Source organism: Macaca thibetana, chromosome 16 (assembly GCF_024542745.1).
Source record: "Macaca thibetana thibetana isolate TM-01 chromosome 16, ASM2454274v1, whole genome shotgun sequence".
In the NCBI taxonomy this organism is placed as follows: Eukaryota; Metazoa; Chordata; class Mammalia; order Primates; family Cercopithecidae; genus Macaca; species Macaca thibetana.
The window spans coordinates 10,653,285-10,675,394 of NC_065593.1; the positions used below are offsets into that span (position 1 = coordinate 10,653,285).

At 41.3% G+C, this 22,110-nt stretch overlaps 2 protein-coding genes across 5 annotated transcripts in view; one reads left to right on the forward strand and one right to left on the reverse strand.

The window, feature by feature from the left end:
- Nucleotides 1-638: 638 nt before the first annotated feature.
- On the reverse strand, nucleotides 639-16,658 carry ADPRM (ADP-ribose/CDP-alcohol diphosphatase, manganese dependent). Of its 3 annotated transcripts, XM_050765375.1 has the most exons (5): nucleotides 16,578-16,658; nucleotides 8,801-9,427; nucleotides 7,770-7,886; nucleotides 3,209-3,514; nucleotides 639-2,284 (listed from the first exon to the last, which is right to left on the reverse strand). In XM_050765375.1, exons 2-5 carry the CDS (start codon nucleotides 9,399-9,401, stop codon nucleotides 2,244-2,246), a joined length of 1,065 nt encoding a protein of 354 aa, XP_050621332.1. In that variant the 5' UTR covers nucleotides 9,402-9,427; nucleotides 16,578-16,658; the 3' UTR covers nucleotides 639-2,243. The 3 variants fall into 3 exon arrangements, with proteins under 3 accessions (XP_050621332.1, XP_050621334.1, XP_050621333.1); XM_050765377.1 differs by lacking the exon at nucleotides 639-2,284 and having other exon boundaries at nucleotides 3,107-3,514; nucleotides 7,774-7,886; XM_050765376.1 differs by lacking the exon at nucleotides 639-2,284 and having other exon boundaries at nucleotides 3,107-3,514; nucleotides 16,578-16,657.
- Nucleotides 16,659-16,660: 2 nt separating this feature from the next.
- LOC126939739 (protein SCO1 homolog, mitochondrial) overlaps nucleotides 16,661-22,110 on the forward strand; it is a 28,489-nt gene continuing 23,039 nt past the window's right edge. For both annotated transcript variants that reach the window (XM_050765401.1, XM_050765402.1), the window contains exons 1-3: nucleotides 16,661-17,016; nucleotides 18,424-18,514; nucleotides 21,271-21,468. In XM_050765401.1, coding sequence (XP_050621358.1) covers nucleotides 16,738-17,016; nucleotides 18,424-18,514; nucleotides 21,271-21,468 — 568 coding nt within the window. In that variant the 5' untranslated portion in view covers nucleotides 16,661-16,737. The remainder of the gene's footprint in view (nucleotides 17,017-18,423; nucleotides 18,515-21,270; nucleotides 21,469-22,110) is intronic.

The following is a 22,110-nucleotide window of genomic DNA, read 5'->3' on the forward strand; positions in this document are numbered from 1 at the left end:
CCAAGTTGCCCAGGCTGGTCTTGAACTCCTGAGTTCAAGTGACCTGTCCACCTCAGCCTCCCAAAGTGCTGGGATTACAGGTGTGAGCCACCATGCCTAGCCCAGCCCTAAACTAATCTTATCCAGATCTGGCACAGTGCAGTGAACTCAAGGAGAACTCTAGATGAACCAAATGAGCAGGCATGTCTTGGAAAGAAAGGGAAGCTGGATAGAATAAAGGAATTAGGGACCAATCAGGAAGGAAATAGGGAATATAAGTACCTTCTAAATGAGAAATAAGGTCAAAATCTATACACATTCTTTACAAATGGATGTCCAAAGTAACCCTAGGGAGGAGAGGTTTTGTTTTTTCATTTCCATTTTCATTTTAAAATGGGTACTTGATGATTAGAAAACTTACCGTGTTTAGAACAACTTGGGTATTTGAATCTAACTTTCCAATTGCAAATTTTATGATACCTAAATACAGATACAGTATTTTCAGTGAAATTTTATTGTCCAAATGAGGGGGGCTTTAAATGTAAAATACACTGGATTTTAAAGACATGGGTAGCAAAAGAATGTAAAATATTTTTTGTATTGATTACATGTTGAAACAGTATTTTGGCTATATTGGGTTAAATATACCGTTAAGTTGATTTTATCTGTTTCTGTTTACTTTTATTTGCGTGGCCTACATTGCATTTCTGTTGGACAGTCCTATATTTAAGCATCTGGATGGCAACTTTTTTTTTTTTTTGGAGACAGAGTCTCACTCTGTCACCCAGGTTGGAGTGCAGTGGCCGGATCTCAGCTCACTGCAAGCTCCGCCTCCCGGGTTTACGCCATTCTCCTGCCTCAGCCTTCCGAGTAGCTGGGACTACAGGCACCCGCCACCTCGCCTGGCTAGTTTTTTGTATTTTTTAGTAGAGACGGGGTTTCACCATGTTAGCCAGGATGGTCTCGATCTCCTGACCTCGTGATCCGCCCGTCTCGGCCTCCCAAAGTGCTGGGATTACAGGCTTGAGCCACCGCGCCCGGCCTGAAGTCTTTATTAATGAAATTGAATTTAAGTATTATTAAATTTAATATTTCTATTAAAATCTTTTTTTTTGAGATGGAGTCTTGCTCTGTCCCCCAGGCTGGAGTGCAGTGGCGCGATCTCAGCTCACTGCAATCTCTACCTCCTGGGTTCAAGCGATTCTCCTGCCTCAGCCTCCCAAGTAGCTGGGACTACAGGCACCTGCCACCATGCCCAGGTAATTTTTGTGTTTTTAGTAGAGACGGGGTTTCACCATGTTGGCCAGGCTGGTCCAGAACTCCTGACCTCAAGTGATCCACCCACCTCGGCCTCCCAAAGTGCTGGGATTATAGGCGTGAGCCACCATGCCCAGCCTCTGTTATTAAAATCTTTCTCACCTTCACATTTTTCTTCCATTGTTCTCTATTTCACACAAATCTAATCATGTATTTCCCCAGCTCAGAAAGCTCCAAGGGCTCCACACTATCTGACAAGTTAAATTCTAACTCTTGGCCCATCATTCAAGGCTCTCCATAATATAGCCCCAGCCTGCCCTTTTCTGCCGTATTTCTTGCCATATCCCCCTGCCCCCAGCCCGGCACCTTTTTGGTGAATCGTCACAGCATGACTGGCCATGTCTAACTTTGGCATATCCTTCGATGCCTCTGCTTTTGCTATTCTACTTGATATACTCTTCCCCACTTATTTAAGTCATTTTTCTACATTTTGTATGTCATCTCCAATCCCTTCGAACAAAATTAAATTCCTCTTCCATGTTCCCTCAGTCCTTTCTTTGTGTAACAGCAAATTTCACACATTTGAATGATGGATGTCCAATTCATGGTAAGATCTATGAGTGCAAGAGTACATTATAGTCACCTCTGGTCAGCTGAACAATGGCCCTCAAAGAGATCCATGTCCTATTCCCTGGAACCTATGTTACCTTATAGCACAAAATAAATTTTGCAGCTGTGATTAAGCCATCCTGAGATGGGGTTTACCTGGATGGGCCCTAAATGTTACTGTAAGTGTCCTTGCAAGACAAAGGCTGAAGTAGATCTGACTACGGAGAGCAGAGAATATGATACGACAGTAAAGAAAGATCTGAAGATGCTACGCTGCTGGCTTTGAAGATAGAAGAAGGGGCCATGATCCACAGAATGCAAGAAGTACAGCTCTGGAGGCTGAAGAGGATTCCTCCTAGACCCTCCTCAGGGAGCACGGCCCTGCCAACGCCTTGGTTTCAGCCAAGTGGAAATGACTTCAGACTTCTGACCTCCAGAACTGCAAGAGAACAAGTATGTGTTGATTTAAGCCACAGGTCTGTGGGAATTTGTTACAGCAGCCATAGAAAGCTAATACTCCTTTATATCCCTATAGTGCCCATGTATTCAACAGGCATGCTTCTTATAGTTGTTTAGGCCCTGAATCATACTCTACATCTGAATAGTTCCCATTTGCCATCTAGTATTTCTGCACATAAGCCTTAGCATATATGAAAACGGTGTTAAACATGTCCCATTAGTGTTTAAAGGGAGTCAGTGTAAATTCATTTACCTGCTGTAGCTTCACACAGCAGTGGTTGGTGGCCCAAACAGACCAAACTGGCTGGCACATGGCTGCACTGCCACTTGGTCCTACGAATCCCAAGAGGACTACATGACTTTTCTGGAGGCCCTTCTTACAGGGATGGGAGCGCCACATGCTTACCCGTGAAATAACTCTTGGTAATTTTGTTTACAAAATGGGAATACAAGCCTACAAAAATCCAAGTATACGTGTTCTGAACAAAAATTCTGCAAAGCTCATTTACACAGCAGGGTGAATAGAAAGTTTACCTGAGCTTATATGGTGAACTTGAAGTTACATAGTTAATACATGTAAATACATTCTCCTTGTAAAAAGTTAAAAAAGAATCAGGTAAGGCCAAATAAAATCCCTCAGGAGGACTATATGCCCCTCACAAAGACTATTCGCCCCTGCCTCAGTCTCCTCCCTGGTTTGTTTCTAACTTACAATGGATACATGAGCCAAAATAACATTTTTGAGTATTTTATCAACCAACACACACTGAAACTATAAATATATTTTGTTATGCAAGCTGAATACTAAACAATGAGACAGAGGATTTTTATTTTTTTGTTTAGGAGGGACAAACACATACAAAGCTCATTTTCTATCAAGTTAAACAAAATAAATTAGACTAACAATGGACGGCTCTTTCTTTCTTGTAATTCATAATTCTGTCTGGAACTCTGCCTCTCCCTTTCAACGTCATTTTGTCAGGATAGACATGAACTGTGCCAAACGCTTGGCTGTCTGGAGCTGTTTCAATAACTCCTTCTAGGCTGACGTGATATACACCAAAAGGATCCTCAGAGTAGCCACCATCATGGGTGTGACCAGCAAAGAAACACACCACGCACTCATGAGACCAAATGACTGCCAGGGCATCTCTGTAGTTCCAGGCCAGGCACACACTGTCAGAGGCCTCTGGGTAAATGGGAAGATGGCCTGTTAGTTAAAGAAAAGAAGAGTTATAAGCCAAGAAATATCTCTTCTATAAAAATAAATGGCTGAAAGTTAATACTCAGAAAAAGAAAAAAAATTGCTATCTCATTATGCAAATGAACTGAGACCAGAGAGAATTCACACACATGAGAAAACTAGGCCATCTACAGCCACGTCTCTGGAGCTTAGAAGGGTGAGACAGTTCACATGAGGTGCGACAGGCTGCTGCAGAGGCAAAACCCTGAATCTCTAAGGCCTACGTCGTCTCAAGCTGCCCAAACACTGAGGAAGATCGAGGGTGTCCTATGCAGGGCAGTCTGCAAAGGCAGCCCGAAATTGGACAGGTGCTGTGCTGGAATCCAATCCCATTGATTTCCTTAAATATGAATGTTATATACATAGAATGATTTAACACTAAATAAAGAGCAGGCCGGGTGTGGTGGCTCATGCCTGTAATCCCAACACTTTGGGAGGCCAAGGCAGCTGGATCACCTGAGGCCAGGAGTTCAAGACCAGCCTGGACAACATGGTGAAACCTGTTTCTACTAAAAATATAAAAATCAGCCGGGCATGGTGGTGGGTGCCTGTAGTCCCAGCTACTCGGGAGGCTGAGGCAGAAGAACTGCTTGAACCCAGCAGGTGGAGGTTGCAGTGAGCCAAGATCACACTACCACACTTCAGCCTGGGTGACAAAGGGAGACTCCGTCTCAAAAAATGTAAATATAAATAAATAAACAAACAGTTTAGGGATGGGCCATGGATCATGTGTCACTGACATAAACAATGTCTCAGAACTGATTTGTGAGACTTCAAACACCCATGAGATCAAGGTAACCATACCCACTTTACAGATGAAAAACAGTTAAAACAGGGAAGATTTATACTGGCGTCCACAGGAGATATGTGGAAGTAGAGTGAGGAGAAGTTGGAATTTCTAACAGCAACACATCTATGATCAAGCCACGGTTCTCACTCTGAAGTACAGCTCACGTTGCACCTTCCCATTAAATCACTTTTTTCTATTGTTCGTTTTTATTCTAAAATTTAAACATGCTTCTACTTAATATCTGTAATACAAGTTGTTGTTTTTTTTTTTTTAAAGTGCATACACGCGCTGAGTACCACCTAAGGGCTAAGCGTCCAAAGGCGCGTGCAGCTTTCCAGCACCTCAAAGCCATACTGACTCATCTATCAAGTCCCTGCAGCATTTGACACAATTAGTTGTCCCGTCTCCCTGAAACGCTTGGATTCCAGGACCCCACTGTTTCCCCTAGTGGTGTCTTTCTAGTTTTTCCCCAACTTCGATGGCCACTAATTTCCAGTCTCCTTTGCCAGTTGCCCCTCATTTCCCCAACGTCTTACCAGGAGTACCTGAATGCTTGGTCTTCGGACTTCTCTATTTATACCTAATGCATTGGTGATCTCTTAGTGATTTATATGCCTTAAATGTCATCTATATTCTTTCAATTTCCACATTTATTATCTAGCCCAAATCTCTATTCTGAATTTCAGACTTCTAATGTCTAAACTGCCCACTCAACATCTCCACTGATGTCTGGTAGGCATCTGAAACTTCTATTTCCAAACCTGAACCCCTGCCCTCTCCACTCACACCCCTCATCCTGCCGTGTCCCCTATCTTAGCTAATGGCAATTCTATCCTTCCAACTGCATGGCCAAAATTCAAAACGTAGGGTGACCTCGGAGTAGCTACCATGAAAGTTAAAAAGCAAAAGAAAATGTCTATTACACTTTAACTTTTAAATTTTACTAAAGAAAACTTCAATCATTCCATTTTTAAAAGTTTGCCTTTCCAGTTTCTAGGCTTACATCAAATGGTAGAAGAAATTTAAGAGACTGCTAAGCTAGATAGGTGTACCGCCATGAGTAAAAAGAAAAGGGAAGAACACAGGATCACATGGGAAAGGGGATGGAGACATAAAGCATGGATTCTAGTCTCAGTGCTGTCAGCAGCTCCATGATTCTGCTATGCAATTCAGTCTCTTTGGGCTTCAGTTTCCTTATCTTTACAATTCAAAGGCTTGCTATATGATCTCTAGCTTCCTTTCAGCTCCAGAACAGGCTGACAGTGGAAAACTTAAAAGCAGACACAAGTCAAGAAGTATCCTAGTTTCTGAGACCAGTTATTACAGAACCAAAAGGTGTCACATCATTCCAGCAACCCAAGGGCACTCATCTCTTCCAACCCTTGAATGACATTTGGTATTCGAGTGGTAGCAGAAACACTTCTGCTCCTTCTATGTGTTTTTACCACATCAGTGGAAGATTAATAAGTAAAAACTACCTTTACAGATAGAAATATAGTTTTATATAATCAACTATCTGAATAGCCTATCATTTTCAAAGGGGTTTCTTTTTTTTTTTTTTGAGACGGAGTTTCACTCTTGTTGCCCAGGCTGGAGTGCAGTGGGGTGATCTTGGCTCACTGCAACCTCCACCTTCTGGTTTCAGGTGATTCTCCTGCCTCAGCCCCCCAAGTAGCTGGGATTACAGGCACCTGCCACCACGTCTGGCTAATTTTTGTATTTTTAGTAGAGATGGGGTTTCACCATGTTGGTCAGGCTGGTCTAGAACCCTGACCTCATGATCCGCCCACCTCAGCCTCCCAAAGTGCTGGGATTACAGGCATGAGCCACTGTGCTTGGCCAGGGGTTTCATATTCATAATTTCATTAGATACACTATTGAGAATACTGCAGTTTATAGGTTTGCTATTTGCCCAGGCCCACACAGTTCATATAAACCAGAGCCAGAATGGCATCCTGTCCTTCCGGCTCTCAGTCTAGCCTTCTCACTTGTTACCCCACATCAATTCTAATTCTAAACCAAGGGCTCTAATCTCAATCTCCAATCCAAGTCTCCCCATCATGCTGCAAATCCAAATTCAATTCCGTGTATGTGTGTCTTCACGTGCGCATGCGCGCACACACGCGTTTTAAGCACCCCTGGATTCCTACAATCTCTGATGGCAGTGTATCCATCAAAAATGATTCTAAATGAAAATTATACAAATCTAACTTCCTTGTGACTCTGTGGGAGGCACAGCTAGAGAACTGCACAGTGCTCCCTGCCAGCTGAGCCTTTAGCCCGCATCCCCTGTAATACCAGGGGATGCATTTTCCTGCATCTAGGCAGCAGTGGCCTCTGTTTGGTGGCCACTTTGCTGACAGGCAGGTCTCGAAGGCTGAGATTTGGTATGGTCCCCGAACGGAATTTCTCACTTAGAAATTACTTCATTAGAGTTTAAGAAACTCAGGGCTTCCTACCTTGAGGAAAAGATCTACGCCCTGGTACTGACTTCCACCAACAAATTGTTTAGTGTGGCATCAAGCTCCTTTATAAGATTGCATCCTGGATTCCACACTTCAGAATTCAGCTCAGTGTTTTTTCTTTGTGCTTGGCTTTATTTATGTATTTATTTATTTATTTTTGAGATAAGATCTTTGTTACCCAGGCTGGAGTGCAGTGGCATGATCTCGGCTCACTGCAACCTCCACCTTCTGGTTCATGCAATTCTCCTGCCTCAGCCTCCCAAGTAGCTGGAGCTACAGGCGCGTGCCACCATGCCCTGCTAACTTTTTTTTATATTTTTAGTAGAGATGGGCTTTCATCATGTTGGCCAGGCTGAATTCAGCTTGTTTTTAATTTTGAGTCAAGTTTCTTGGTAATTTTTATGTCTTAGTTATCATGGTGAAGTCATCTCACCTTTGGGTTCTTGCTTCTCTTATGGAGAGAGGGTTTAAAAAAAAAAAAAAAACTTAGAAAAAGCCAAACTTCTGGAGTGTTTATTTTCGTATTAATGTCACTATTCTGCTAGTGATATTATACTAAAGTTTTACAAAATGTTAACGTTGGGGGAAACAGCAAAGCATAGAAGTGACTGCTCTGAATTATTTCTTACAAATGCATGTGAATCTAAAATGATTTCAATAATAATATTAATGTTTAAAAAAGAAATTACTTCATAAACTGATCTCATTTGAGGAAATTCGACTTTGAACCTAAAAGACCAACTCACAGGCTCCAATATATGGCAAGATGTTTCTGTTATTTACGTTTTCCTGTTTCATCCTTAAATGTTAATCTTATATTCAGGTGGTTTCTCAACAGAAATGTTTAAACTAAGTGTCCATTTTATAGAAAGAGGATATCAAAACACAAATATTGTTAGTATGCTTTAACACCTAACTTTTCCCAATCTCTAAAATGTTGGTGTAATCAGATAATTTAAATACTTACTCACAATCACCACCTTTTCTTGGTTTGTGTCAGAGAATGTAAGCACTTCATTCAACCAGTTTAGCTGTTCTTGGCTGAATCCTCCATTAAACTGGACAAACTGGGGCTCAGAAAGTCCTGAAATGAATTCAGTAAGTTAGACCCATCAAAAGTCATTTTTTCCCCTCATTTGGACATTCAAATTTAGTTAATGTAGGGACACTTGTTTTTTCTTTACGAACATCTGATTAGCAATAATCAACTTAAAATAGGAAATCACAAGCATTTAGAGAAATATATAAATACATCACACTGCATCTCACTCTTGACAGTCCCCTGCTTACTTCGCTGGTTTTCCATTAGACTAAAAATGCAAACTTCTTATTAAGTCCACTGAGCCACTACATAGTCTTGGCCCTGTTTACACTCCAAAATCATCTTGTACCTCCCTGGCCCTTTCCTGTGCTCTTCAACAGTGCTCAAGTCTTATTCCATTTAGTGCCTGTGCATGTTTTTCCCTCAGTCTGCTAACTCCCTATGCCCATTCTTTCCCAGGGAGACTCCTCCTTGTCATTTAGGTCTCAGCTTAAATATCTTTCTCCTTGGAGAGGCTTTCCCTAATCACCTAATCTAAAATAGTAACCCTAATCCTTTTCCACAACACTCTATAACATCATACGCTATTTCCTTGGCAGCACTTATGACCATGGAAATAACCTTGTTTCTGTTTCATTTATCATGTCTTGCCCACTTACTGTGTTTGCTCCCTCCATTCCATCCATCAAAAAAGTTAATATTGTTAGTATTGTTTACAGCTCAGAATAGCTACTTCTGGAAAAAGTGCCCGGCCTAGAATAGGCATTTAAAATATCTGTTAATCAATCTTGAATAAGCTGTAACCAATCCATGTGAGAGCAGGCGTGTGAGAAATCCTGACCCTGAACAAGTGACAATATTCTTTTACCTTAATTGTCCATCTTCCTGCTGAATAAAAGGTAGTTGAAGAATTTAAAGACAATCTATTAGATTCTCAGCTCAAAGGAATAATTCACCTTGAGGACTATTCAGTTCCGTATTTGGATTGTGCTCCCTCAATATCTTCATACACTGCTCGTATTTTGGAGAAGACTGATCCATGCCCAAGACACTCAAGTCATACGCATCAAGTAAAACGAACCGGAATTTAGGGAATGGTACAAAATGATAAGCATAATAATCCTCTGAAGGCATGGTCTCGGGATGATGTACGATCTGATCTTCTAGAAACTTAGTGTTAAGTTTAGAGTGTGTTAAATACTCTCTACTGAAGTTATAGAATTCGTGGTTTCCCCATGTATGATGAACTGGCACTTTAAGCCTCTTGAATGTGTCCATAACAAGTTCTAGGGACTTTTCGGATGCATTATACTGTGCATTATATCCATCGATGATATCGCCAAGCTGAAGGACACAACAGGGCGTGCTGCTTTCATTATTCCAGTCTTCAATGGCGCCCTGTAAGTGAAGAAGACTATGTCTGTAGTATCGCCGCCTGGTTCCTTGGAAATTAAAGCCATCTTCTAAGTCAGCATATTGAACATCTGCAATAACGCCAAAGGAGAAAAGACGCTCTGAACTCTCACTTAGGGCTTCAGGGCTGGGTTTATCATCCATAACCTCCAAACAGGTTTCTAAATAAACTAAAGTAAAAAAAGACAGCTAAATTATAAACGTTTTAATTTCCCAATTTCACTGCAGAAAATGATAAAGGGAATGTTAAAGGTTAATTCATTAGACAGCTTGGTACAGGAAAAAGTACATGGGCTTTAGAGTCCAACAGTCTTAGGTCTAAACTACTAACCATCTAAAACACTCGCTTTCTCTTCTGGAAAATAGATAATCTCTTTCAGAAGAGTAACAATTTACAAAAGGTACTATCCTATCAATAAATAGACATTCTAATGCTAATAAAGTCCAATTTAAGTCTGGAATAATGGCTGATTTTTAAGAAATATTCATTTTAAACACACACACACACGCCCCCCCCCACACACACACACACCTGTCCCACAAACACCAAATAATTCTATCAAAAACTTCAAGATTATTATTTTTTTAAGTAAGCTGTATATTACATTCATTCACTGTATGTACTTTGCAAGATTCCTATTATGGGTTATTTTGTGTCAGGCTGAATCTTTGCTCTTCCTTGGTGGGTAGGTCACCCAAAATAAGTTTCTCATATTTTATATCTGAAGTAATAGGTGAGGGGGAGGCAATGCAGATATGAAAGGAGAGGAATAATTTGAAACAACAATAACAAAAACATCCAGCACAAAAACCAACTGACGTGACTATTATCATTTCTGTGAGCAGTGGTTCCTGCTTCTTCAATAGTTGGGATTAAAATTTGCTTTTTTTGTTTGTGGTTTTTTTTTTTTTTTTTTTTTTTTTTGCATGGTCTCACTATGCTGCCCAGGCTGGTCTTGGACCCAAGCAATCCTTCCACCTCAGCCTCCCAAGTAGCTGGGATTACAGGTAGGAGACACCACACCAGCCCTGGATCCTAATTTGAACCAGGGTTTTTTTTTCTTTTAAACTTGAATATTAACCTACCCCACATCAAAACAGAAAAGATGAAATCTTTTCTTCTTATAAATGATCTCTGCCCTGCCTCAGTGGCCAAAAAGAGCAAGATTTAACCTTGAAAAAACTATTATTCGATTGTTTAAACTGTAAATTATAATCTCTTAAATGAGCCCAGAACGCTAATGATTCAAACAAAAATCAAAGGCCAAAATCCTAAATTGTCAACAATTTTTGTCATAAAGACTATAGTAATTAACTGTTGCTGTGGTGTCTGAATTATTTAAAACCTAAAAATTCATTTGACTTTCCAAAATTACTTTCAGACTCCTCATCTCTAGTCATTTGACAAATGTATCTACAGAGTTCCTACTGAAACCTCTACGGACATGTAAAATCCCAACTCTAAGAGTACTCCTATAAGAGATGAAAACAACTCCACAATTGGAATAAGGATAAGACTTCGATTTGACTTATCTGAGAATTAGGGGCCTCTTTTCATCCTAAAACTGTTGTTACTAATGATACACTCTTTAATCCACCTAATTATGAGTTTCAGCTACTTTCTTCCTTAATCTGGTTGGGTATATCTAGCCCTAAAATAGGTAACAGCACCAGAAAGAGATGGAAATCCTTACACATGGTATTCTCATACTTTTTTTAATTTGCCCGCTTCTTCCTGCAGCCCCCATCTGAAAATCTCATTAGATAGCAAGCCAGTAAGTATGTATGAGGGTGTGTAAATTAGAGGTAATCTGATTGGAAAAGCGGGTAACTTCAATAAATTACAGGAAATACAAAAATCCATCTAAGTCAGTTTAAAAATCTCTAGCCTTATGTTAGGTTTCAAATATTTGCGATTCCAAGTTCAGATTAATAGAAGAATCAAATCAGAAGATAACTTAGCAAGTATATAACATGAATATTATCACCAAGGTTAAGAGAAAACTATTTGTGGGGGGTGATCTTATCCCCTGCCAAGTGAGCTTGTTTTTGTCTTTAAATTCAGAGCTTTATGGTGACAATATGTGTTGTGGATCTCCTCGAGGGGATAGAGTCCCAATGAACTGGATCTTCTCTCCAGAAGACAGCTGTTATTTTTGCCTACCCAGCATTCATTTCCTGTTCTTAAGGTGACAGCACCCCAATTTTTCTCTAGGCATTTTTCCAATTTCCCACTCTCAGTTCTTGTGGTCTGACCTCCATCCCCATTCACCAGCTGGGGAAGTGAAATCGCAGACACATGGCCCAGACCTGGCCAATAAAAGCCTAGTTTCCTCTGGCCAGTTAGGGGTAGGCATGCAACTCAAGCTAGGTCACAGTAAGCATCAGCCCTGGGACAGGCGCTGGCACTACTAGCAAAAGTAGTCACTGTCTCCTAAGCTGATAAACTAAGGCTTCAATTTTTGGAGAAAAATGAACGGACAAGAAATCCAACATAGAAGGAAACAATTCTGAATGATGGAAAGACAGAGATTTCTGAAAACATTAGTTGAATACCTAAATTCACCTGTCCCTGGTAGAACCATTTCTGGTCATTCAGTTACACATATCAGCACATAAATTCTCCTGGGCTTAAAGCTAAATCAAATTTATTTTCTGTCATTTGATACCAAAATCCTCTCAAATACACCTTCCACTGGAACACAGTTCAGTTTAGAAAAACTCAAGGCTATCCTAAGAACTGGCAATTTTTAAGGAAAGTTAATGTGGAGAGAAGCACCAAGGGGCACACTTCAAAATAGCAATGTGTTCTGGGGGAAAAAGAGAGATCCAAAGTGTTGAGTATACATGGCTTTTAAAAATAAGGTTAGTATCCCTTTATCCAAAATACTTGGGACCAGAAGTGTTTTAGATTTCGAACTTTTTCAGATTTTGGAATATACTTAACAGTTGAGCATTCCTGATCTGAAAATCCAAAATCCAAAATGCTCCAATGAACATTTCCTTTGAGCTTTATGTTGGTGCTCAAGTTTCTGATTTGGGAGCATTTCAGATTTCAGAAACACATTCAGGGAAGACAGGATCAGAAGTGAGTATGTCAGGGCAAAAAGAACCAGGTGGTTAGGGAACTGACTCTCCTAGCGAGTTTAGCCTTTCCTTTCTTGGTTCAGGGAGATGTTGAGGGAGCTCAGAAAGATTGGTCCTGGTGAACAGAGAGATCAAAAACTCAAAGCCACCTCCAGTGAGGAAATTTAGAATTAATATGCATTCTAATGTCAGAAAGTTTTTCAAAATAGCTCCCTCCTTCCACCAAATACAGACACACACAAAAAAATCAGTGAGTAGAGGATAATTGTTGAAGCTAGGAATGGGTGCAAGAGGTTTATTCTAACTACTTTTATGACTTTTATGTGTGTTTAAAAATGTATATATAGGCCAGGCACGGTGGCTCACACCTGTAATCCCAGCACTTTGGGAGGCCGAGGCGGGCGGATCACGAGGTCAGGAGATCGAGACCATCCTGGCTAACATGGTGAAACCCCATCTCTACTAAAAATACAAAAATTAGCTGGGTGTGGGGGCAGGCATCTGTAGTCCCAGCTACTCAGGACGCTGAGGTAAGAGAATGGCGTGAACCTGGGAGGCGGAGCTGGCAGTGAACAGAGATCGTGCTACTGCACTCCAGCCTGGGCAACAGAGCGAGGCTCCATCTCAAAAAAAAAAAAAAAAAAAAAAAAAAAAATTATAAAGTTTAAAAAAAAAATTCAAAAATTTAGAGAAAATCAAACCTGGAAAAATTAGAAGACCTAAGGAAATATTTCGCTTTTGAATAGAAAGGAGAATGGCAAGTTTTTAGTGAACTTTGTTTTCAAAGTCTGCCTGCACCATTTATTATATGCTACATTATCTAAGTTTTAAAGAGGTATTATGAAGTGCTGAAAGTGCTTTGAAAGGAAAGACCCAGAACTGAATTATAGTCCTTGTGTTTCCTGGAGCAAAATAACCTTCAACAGGTTATTGTGAGCTTCAACTGAGTTATGATCACAGTAAACTATTACTTTGTAAATCTCTGTAAACCATAAAGTACTCTATGCATGTTAAGAAAATAATTTTAAAATTATATATCTGAAAATCTGTCTAATGAGCCTCAGATAATTGAAACTACTGCAACATTTTAATAGAAGAGAATAATGTAGAAAAGTTTGTAAGAGTTGCTCTCAAAATTCCCATCAAGTCATGGTACAGGGTAAGTAGCCAGCATTTTGAGAAAACCACCTTAGGCATACATATATATATATATATATATATATATATATATATATATATATATATATATATTTTTTTTTTTTTTTTTTTTTTTTTTTTTTTTTCTTTTCTGAGACAGGGTCTGGCTCTGTTGCCTGTTGCCCAGGCTGGAGTGCAGTGGTGCAATCACGGCTCACTGTAGCCTCGACTTCCTGGGCTCACGTGATCCTCCCAATTCAGCCTCCCTGGTAGCTAGGACTACAGGCATGTACCACCACACTTGGCTTTTTTGGGGGGCTTTTTTCTTTTGTTTTTGTAGAGATAGGGTTTTGCCATGTTGTCCAGGCTGGTCTCAAGCTCCTGAGCTCAAGTGATCCACCTGCCTCAAGGCCTCCCATATCCAAGGATGCTTAATTACTGAAAAGTTGCTACAAGATCATACTAATAAAACTTCTCCAATACTTAAGATTGGCAGAAGGCTGAAGTTCCTTGTGGAAAGCCTTCAAGCATCAATAATGAACTTGTAAAAGAAGTAGCTCTATCCTGAAAAAAGTATGTTTCCTTCACTCTATTGTCAAAGGTGAAGGGGGCAGCAGGGGAAGTCTAGAGATTAATAAAGGAGACTCTGTTAAGAGAAACTACTGTTAACAGAGGCTCCTAGCCTAAGGGTGCAGCAGACGTTTTCTATGCAGAGAGCATACCAAAAGGAAACTTAAGTCGGGACAGGAAATGTTTGTGGTTAGGAGTTAGGCCCAAGGGGCAGGGGTCTGGAACAAAAATGCAGTAAACACATTAGGGTGCTGGGAAGTTCACAAAAAGTTAGGGCCTAGCTGTCCCAGTCAAACCAGCCTAAAGTTATGTCAAGAACAAAATCTGATCACTATTGATAGAACCAATATCAGATGATACTAATCCATGCCCTGCTTCTCTCAAGAAAAATATCTAAATTGGGGCCGGGTACAGGGGCTCACGCCTGTAATCTAGCACTTTGGGAGGCTGAGGCGGGCGGATCTCATCAGGAAACTGAGACTGTCCTGGCTAACACGATGAAACACTGTCTCTACCAAAAATACATTAAAAAAAAAAAAAATTAGCCAGGCTGGTGGCACGCACCTGTAGTCCCAGCTACTTGGGAGGATGAAGGAGGAGAATCACTTGAACCCAGGAGGCAGAGGTTGCAGTGAGCTGAGATCGCACCACTGCACACTCCAGCCTGGGCGACAGAGGGAGACTGCGTCTCAAAAAACAAAAAGAAAGAAAAGAAAAAAGAAAAATATCTAACTTGGAAAACAAAACATAAACCTCAATTGTTAACTTTGGTGGTTTCACAGCAGTAATAAAAGTGATAAGGATATACACGATAACACTGTAGGCACCTTCTGACACTAAGGTTTCATGGGTCCTTGCCATCAGGCTCAGGTGTTACTAGCAATTCATCCAAAATGCAGTTATAAAACACCTACTTTGAGTCAGGAACTATTTTATTTTTATTTTATTTATTTTTTAGAGGCATAGTCTTGCTTTGTTGCCTAGACTGGAATGCAGTGGCCTGATCACAGCTCACTGCAGTTTCAAACTCCTAGGCTCCAGCGATCCACTCACCTCCGCCTCCCAAAATGATGGCATTACAGGCGGGAGCCACCACATCTGGCCCCAAGAACTGTTTTCAATGATAGTATTTTATTTAATATTATAAAATTAATATGAAGAAGTTGCTACTAAAAGAAGCACTTTAGCAAATAAAATTTAATAGATGAGCTAGAAACACTGACTTCAATCTTAATTTGGGTGTCTGATCAGGTAACCTACAATTGGGCAATTAGAGATGAACAATACTTTTTGTATGCTATTTGCCTGACTACACAAGGTACTTTTATGTCTTTTTGTCAATTACAGGAAAAAATTATCCCTGGGCAAACAAATACACAAAGATAAAAGAGTAAAAATCTTACCCACGGGCAACTTTAAGATAGAAAAAAAATAGTTTGATTAACGACTTGAAGTGCTGAACAAACATTTAAGAACTCTGGCAGAAATTTCTGAAAATCCTAGTCCAACCAACAATCAAAAAACACAGGTAACAGGATGCTCCGTTACTGGGTTAGAGAGCAACACAGTTGGCTAGTATGGCCAACTCATAGAAAACAAGCAAACCAACCATGCTCTGGTCCAACACTCACCAGAGCACGAGTTTCTCCTACTCGGTGTCGGTCCCTTGCGGGAAAAAAAAAAGCCACACAGGAGCGGGATCTGTAGTTAAGTCATTAGAGGTTTTTGCAAAGCAACCACCGAGGTAGGGGCAGGGAGGAAGTGGTTAATATTGCGAATCTTAAAGATATAAATAAAGGCAGATGGAATGAAGTTAGACTTGCACAAGGAACGAAAAACATACGGATGCTCTTGGCCTCATTAATAAGGAACATAAGCAGTTCCAGGCGAGGAACCCATAACAAACTTCAAATCACGAAACTTTAGGAAGCAAGGGAGTCCGTGAGAGTATTTTAAGAAACTGGGGCCCAGAAAGACTAAGTTAAGGGACGGGATATCATGCCATCTACACTTCTTTATACACTGCTATGCTTTATTAATTAGGGTACAATATAATATTAAATAACTAGAAGCGCTGGGCATTTAAAGTTCTTCCAGACCACCCAAACCACTCAAATTATCCTAATTAGCAATTTTTTTTTTTAAGTTACAGATTATTTCAATTGCAATGGGTCGGTTTCTATTTCAAAGATGTAAAGGAGTCAACAATCTTGCACTTCCTCTTGGCCGGCAGGACGACGTTGACAAAGTCGGCCAGACAAGGAAGGGTTACGGGGGCTGCCTAGTCCTGTGGGTTTCTAGGCAGTGTGTTCTCTCTTCCGAGGTTGGGGTGTCCCCGGGGCGAGGAGCTGGCTGTGGTCACCTAAGCCCCCGACCAAGGCGGCGCGCCCCCAGCGCTTCGGGCCGCCTTGCCTCGGCCCAGCCGCCCACCTGGACCCCTAAGGCATCCCCCTTCCGTGGCTCCGAGGTCCCGTGGCACCGCCCAGCCCGCGCCGGACCCGCCTCCAGCCGCAAGCAACCACCTACCGTGCGCCGGCCCCTCAGCTGAAAGGATCCTGCCTACGGGATAAGCAACCGCGCCACCAACGAGCGGGACGGACAGAGCGGCTCCTTCCGACTTCCGGAGGAAGCGAAACGTTACCGGAAATCGCAGGAAGGGTCAGAGGATACCCGGTCTCCGAAGTTCATGGCGATGCTGGTCCTAGTACCCGGACGAGTTATGCGGCCTCTGGGTGGCCAACTTTGGCGCTTCTTGCCTCGCGGACTCGAGCTTTGGGGCCCAGCCGAGGGGACTGCGAGAGTCTTGCTGAGGCAGCTCTGCTCGCGGCAAGCGGAGGTGTGGCGTGCCTCGGGGCTCCCTGGCTACTGCTTAGGAACCCGGCCCCTCAGCACGGCGAGGCCGCCACCCCCACCCCCGTGGTCGGAGAAGGGCCCCAGAGACTCCACGCGCCCCTCGAAGCCCGGGGTGAGTGCACATCTGGAACCCTTCTGGTGCTCGTCGCTGCTGTCGGCCAGCCCAGCTGCCACATCCCACTTGATCGTAACTAACCTCAGACACTCCGCCTCCCTTAAAGTTGTCCTCAGCTTGGGCGCCTTACCTGCGTCATGGAATTTCATCCTGCATTTCCCGTGCTTAGCCGGTAGTCCCAGTTCTCCAGAGAGAACTTGAGACCTTACTTACACCCCCTCCACGTGGCTGGATGCCCGGACTTGGATTTTATGTTAGCGTTTCCACCAAAAAAAAAAAATTAAGTTTCAGGTTTTCTTAAGGGTGTGAACCTAAAGTTGACTGTGATTGAGGAGTCCGAGGACTTTTATAATTTGTCACTTGAGCCTCATCCAGAGTTCCATGTATATGTTGAAATTGAAACAAAAAATGGAACTTAGTTATGTGTGGATGTGCCTTTTTCTTGGGGTTCTCTCGAGTTCCGATTCTGACCCAGAAAGAACTTGAGAGCCACTATCCTGTGGTAAGAGAAGTGGGTTTTCGGAGCTGCGGGAAGGTTAATGAGTTAGGCCTAGTTGGCCAACTTCTTCCTCATTTGGGGAGTTGAATAAGGGTACAAAGAAATAATGGCAGTAATTTGCAGGAAGCTCCACTTTTAGATGCCTCTTGTACTTTGGCTTTGTTACTTCTGGAAGCCAGAGTTAGGTTAACCTCCCAAATTTCGTTTGGTTTGTTTATATTCTCAGTATCAGCATAAACAGATAATGGTTTTTTTGTGTGTGTGTTTGGATTTTTGGTTTTTATTTTGTTTTGAGACGGAGTTTTGCTCTGTTGCCCAGGCTGGAGTGCAGTGGCCGGATCTCGGCCCACTGCAACCTCCGCCTCCCTGGTTCAAGCGATTCTCCTGCCTCAGCCTCCCGTGTAGCTGGGTTTAGAGGGACCCACTACCACGCCCAGCTAATTTTTGTATTTTTAGCGGAGATGAGATTTCACCATGTTGGCCATACTGGTCTCAAACTCCAGACCTCAGGTGATCCACCCGCCTCGGCCTCCCAAAGTGCTGGGATTACAGGTGTGACCCACGACGCCGGGCCGTAATTGGTTTTTAAGTCACATTGGAGCCAGGGTCACACATAGTAACAATCATGGTACTTGAGGTTGTATTTTTGTTTGTTTGTTTTTTAAATGTGAAGAGAAACTGACTTAGGGAACTTTCCCTTGGAGATGACTGTCTTTGTAATTCAGATCCCAGACCTAACTGCATCCACAGAAACTTTGAGCATTTTCTCATCCCTGAAACATTTTGCACATTTAACAACATCATGGCCTGTGTGTATATTTATTAAAAACTACTGTCATAAGTTTATATGGTTAAATGTTTGCATCTTACTAGAATTTTTATGTTTGAAATCCCTGCCCTAGTAGCCTGTTTCCTGGAAGTCTTTAGCAATCACATTTGCTATTGGAGGAGCTTTATTGGCTGGAATGAAGTACATGAAGAAAGAAAAGGCAGAGAGTAAGTAGCTGTCATCTGCTCAGCCCTAAATAAAGTTCTTCCTGGCTATGGACTAACACCTTTTTCGTTGTTTTTAAGCTTTTTGTTTTGGAACAACTTTAGATTTACCAAAAAAAGTTTGCAAAGATAGCATAGGTTCTATATACCTTTCACCCAGCTTCCCCTAATAGTAACATCTTATATAGCCATGGCACATTTTTCATAACTAAGAAATTTAAAATGGCACACAACTATTAAATTACAGCTTCTATTTGGATTTCACTTGTTTTTCTGTCAGTGTCTTTTATCTGTTCCAGGACCCAAGCTAGGATACCACTGCATAAGAGTGTTAAAAGATATACTGTGGATAGATTTGACTGGGCAAGATGAAATCTGGAGGGTACAAAGATGACTAAGATGCACTCCAGCCTTTGAGGTGCACACGGCAGGGAAACTGACACAGAAGTAAAGGATTTTACTAGATGCGGTTCTGCCAGGCCAGAAGGAAGCTTAGCATGTTCTGAGAGCAAAAGCGAGGCCCAGCCTTGGGATTTGAGAAGGCTTCCTAGGGATCAGGCAAGAAGCATGGTGCGAGTAGATATTGCATGCCCTCTGTGGATGAGGGGGTGGTGAAGAGAGCCTGGTCAGGAAATGCCAGGAGCTACTCTGGATTAGCATCTTGAAATATTTAGAAATTGTTTATAAGAACTTTGTATGTTAGTGAATATCCTAGGACTTCTGTAAGATTTGGTTTAGATGTTTTAGGTAAATCTTTAAAGTATTGCTTAAATCTTTCCCATTCTTTGGAGTCTCTTTTGATAACATTATAGACAAAGGCCAATGATTAAATCTGGGAATTCATAGGCTTTGGGAACTTAGCAGTGTAATTTAGTACTGATATACGTGTATATATATATGTATATCAGACTTTTGGGCATAATAAGTAGTATTGGTAAGATTTTCATAGTCTAATAAGCAGTAAGTTCCTTTAGTTTCACAAAGAAAAGCTAGGAAAGTTGTGGCAGGAAAATTCCAGAATATGGAAGCTTTTTTTGACTTTAGTTTGGAATTTCAAGTGCAATTCTAATGTTTGTTTTATTTTAAAAAATGTGTTATGAAATAATCTTAAAACTCTTCCTAAATAATTTGAGAGTATTTATTTGCCGACATGTTGCCTCATCAGCTCCAAACACTTTTTGGTGTATTTCCTACAAACAAGGACCTTCTCGAACGTAACCACGATACAACCATCAAAATTAGAAAATTAACACTGATATTTTGCTACTGTTCAGTCTTCAGGCAGGGTTTTGTTTGTTTGTTTGGTTTTTGAGACAGAGTTTTGCTCCTGTTGCCCAGGCTGGATTACAGTTCAGTCTTCCAAGTTTTGCTACTTGACGTCTTTCATAGCAAAAGACATCCGTTTCATCCGTTTCAGAACCACACCACCTTGTACCTAGTTGTTCACCTTAGCCTCCTTCATCTGTAACAATTTCCCAGACTTAACTGACCCCCACGATCTTGACAGCTTTGACAGTTACAGGAGAGTTATTTTGCAGAATGCCTCTTAGCTTGGATTTGTCTGATGTTTCCTCATTCAGGTCATTCGGGTTGTTCAACTTTGGCAGGAATATCACAAAAGTGATGCTGTGTTCTCCTTGCATCTGGTCAGATACCACATAGTACCAGTTGTCCCATTACTGATAATGTCCAGTTTGATCACTTGATTAATGTGTGTCTAACAGGTTTTCTACTGAAAAGTTACTCATGTAATTAATGGTCTTTCGTGATTTGTATTGGCATATGTATACTTAAATATTCTGTTCCCCATCACACTATCAATGCATTCGTTTATTTATATCTGTGGACTTGTTTGCTGTATATTCATTCAGTTTCAATCCATAATCTCTTTATTTTGATGCCCAAGTTGTCCCAGATTGATCAGCCGTGGCCCCCTTGCAGCAGGCTTCTGTGGATTTGACATGTTCTCTGAGTTCTGCTTTCCTTCTGCCACAACAAGAGGTTCCAGCCTCATTTTCCACTTTCTTTGCCGCAACCCTGGTATCAGCCATTTCTCCAAAAAGCTGTTTCCTTTTAGTGAAGAATGATATTTAGAAGTCAGGTTCTGGGCTCATCGTTTCTTGGAGTGTGTCTGCTCCCTGGTCCTCTCAGTGGACATGGTGAGAAAATAGATGTATTTATGTACATCTATATTTATTTTATATCTATATAGATAGAAGGTCACACTAGTACCTCCAGTGTATTTCCAGTACTACAGGGTTCAGCCTAGCTTTCTTCCTCTCCATAGTTGACTCCATTTCCTATTGTAACTCTCTTGTCTTTAATATATTCATTTATTTCATCAATTTCTTGTGTGTAACTAAGGTCCCATCGCCACTCTCACCTCCCCACGCAGGATCAGACTCCATATGCCAGGCCACCCACTGTACCCCACTTGGGTTCAGACATGCAGCTGTAGGCCACTGCGGCCCCTCCCTGTCCCCAGCATGGACACACCTAATGGCTTAGGACTGAATTGTTCCTGAAAAAGAAGAAATATTGTTTCCTTTTTTATAACATACCATAGTATTTTATTTGATTTTGTTTTAATGTTTTGTGCTTATTTTTCTCAAGATTTTTTTAGCTTCTTGAAAACAAACTATTTTTTCCACATTTTGTGCCCCCACCGGGAGTAACATAGTACTGGCCATATGTCAGGTATTTGAGTACCTCTGATTAAACTGACTTTTTTTTGGTGTGTATGTTTGTGTCTCCTTAAGAGTTAGAGAAGGAACGGCAGCGACAGATCGGCAAGCCTTTACTTGGGGGACCCTTTTCCCTCACAACTCATACTGGGGAGCATAAAACTGACAAGGACTACTTGGGTCAGTGGTTATTGATTTATTTTGGCTTCACTCATTGCCCTGATGTCTGTCCAGAAGAACTAGAGAAGATGATTCAAGTCGTGGATGAAATAGGTAAGAAAGCCGTCACTAATTATACAAAGTATATGTTTACTTAATGTTACTAGGTTTTTCACATTCTCGTATTATTGTTAGGTGGGGTTTTGCAATTATGTGATTTGTAAGAACATAAAATCTCAGCATTTGGCTTGTTTGTTGCTTTGAGTCTTGTGACCTTATTCTCCACTGAAGGAAGCTTGTTTTGATGTGAAATGTTAGATCACTTAAAAATGTCAGTGTGTCTCCCTTAACTCGGCTTTTATATCCCTTCTTTTATTGCATCACTGAGGCCACCATTGCCTCTTCCCCACTGATTGTGACAATTAAATTAGGAAATGTTTGCAATGGTTTGCAGTCTGTGGCATTTTACTAATACCAGTAAGAAGGAAGGGTGCCTCCATAAAGTGTATTATTTCAGGATATTCAGTTCTTATTAACAGTTTACCTTCTCGCCCTTGAGATATGGTGGGAGTGAAAAAAACTACAGATACTGGAGTGGATTAAGAGATAAGATAGCCACATGACATTATCCAGGGGAAGAACACTTACGTGCTGGTGCAGGCAGTTGACAGGATATGTAACCTTGTATTATCCACCACAGACAATACTACTGTGTATGAGTCTGCTCCTCCTAAAGGCCATCCCATCCCCATACCC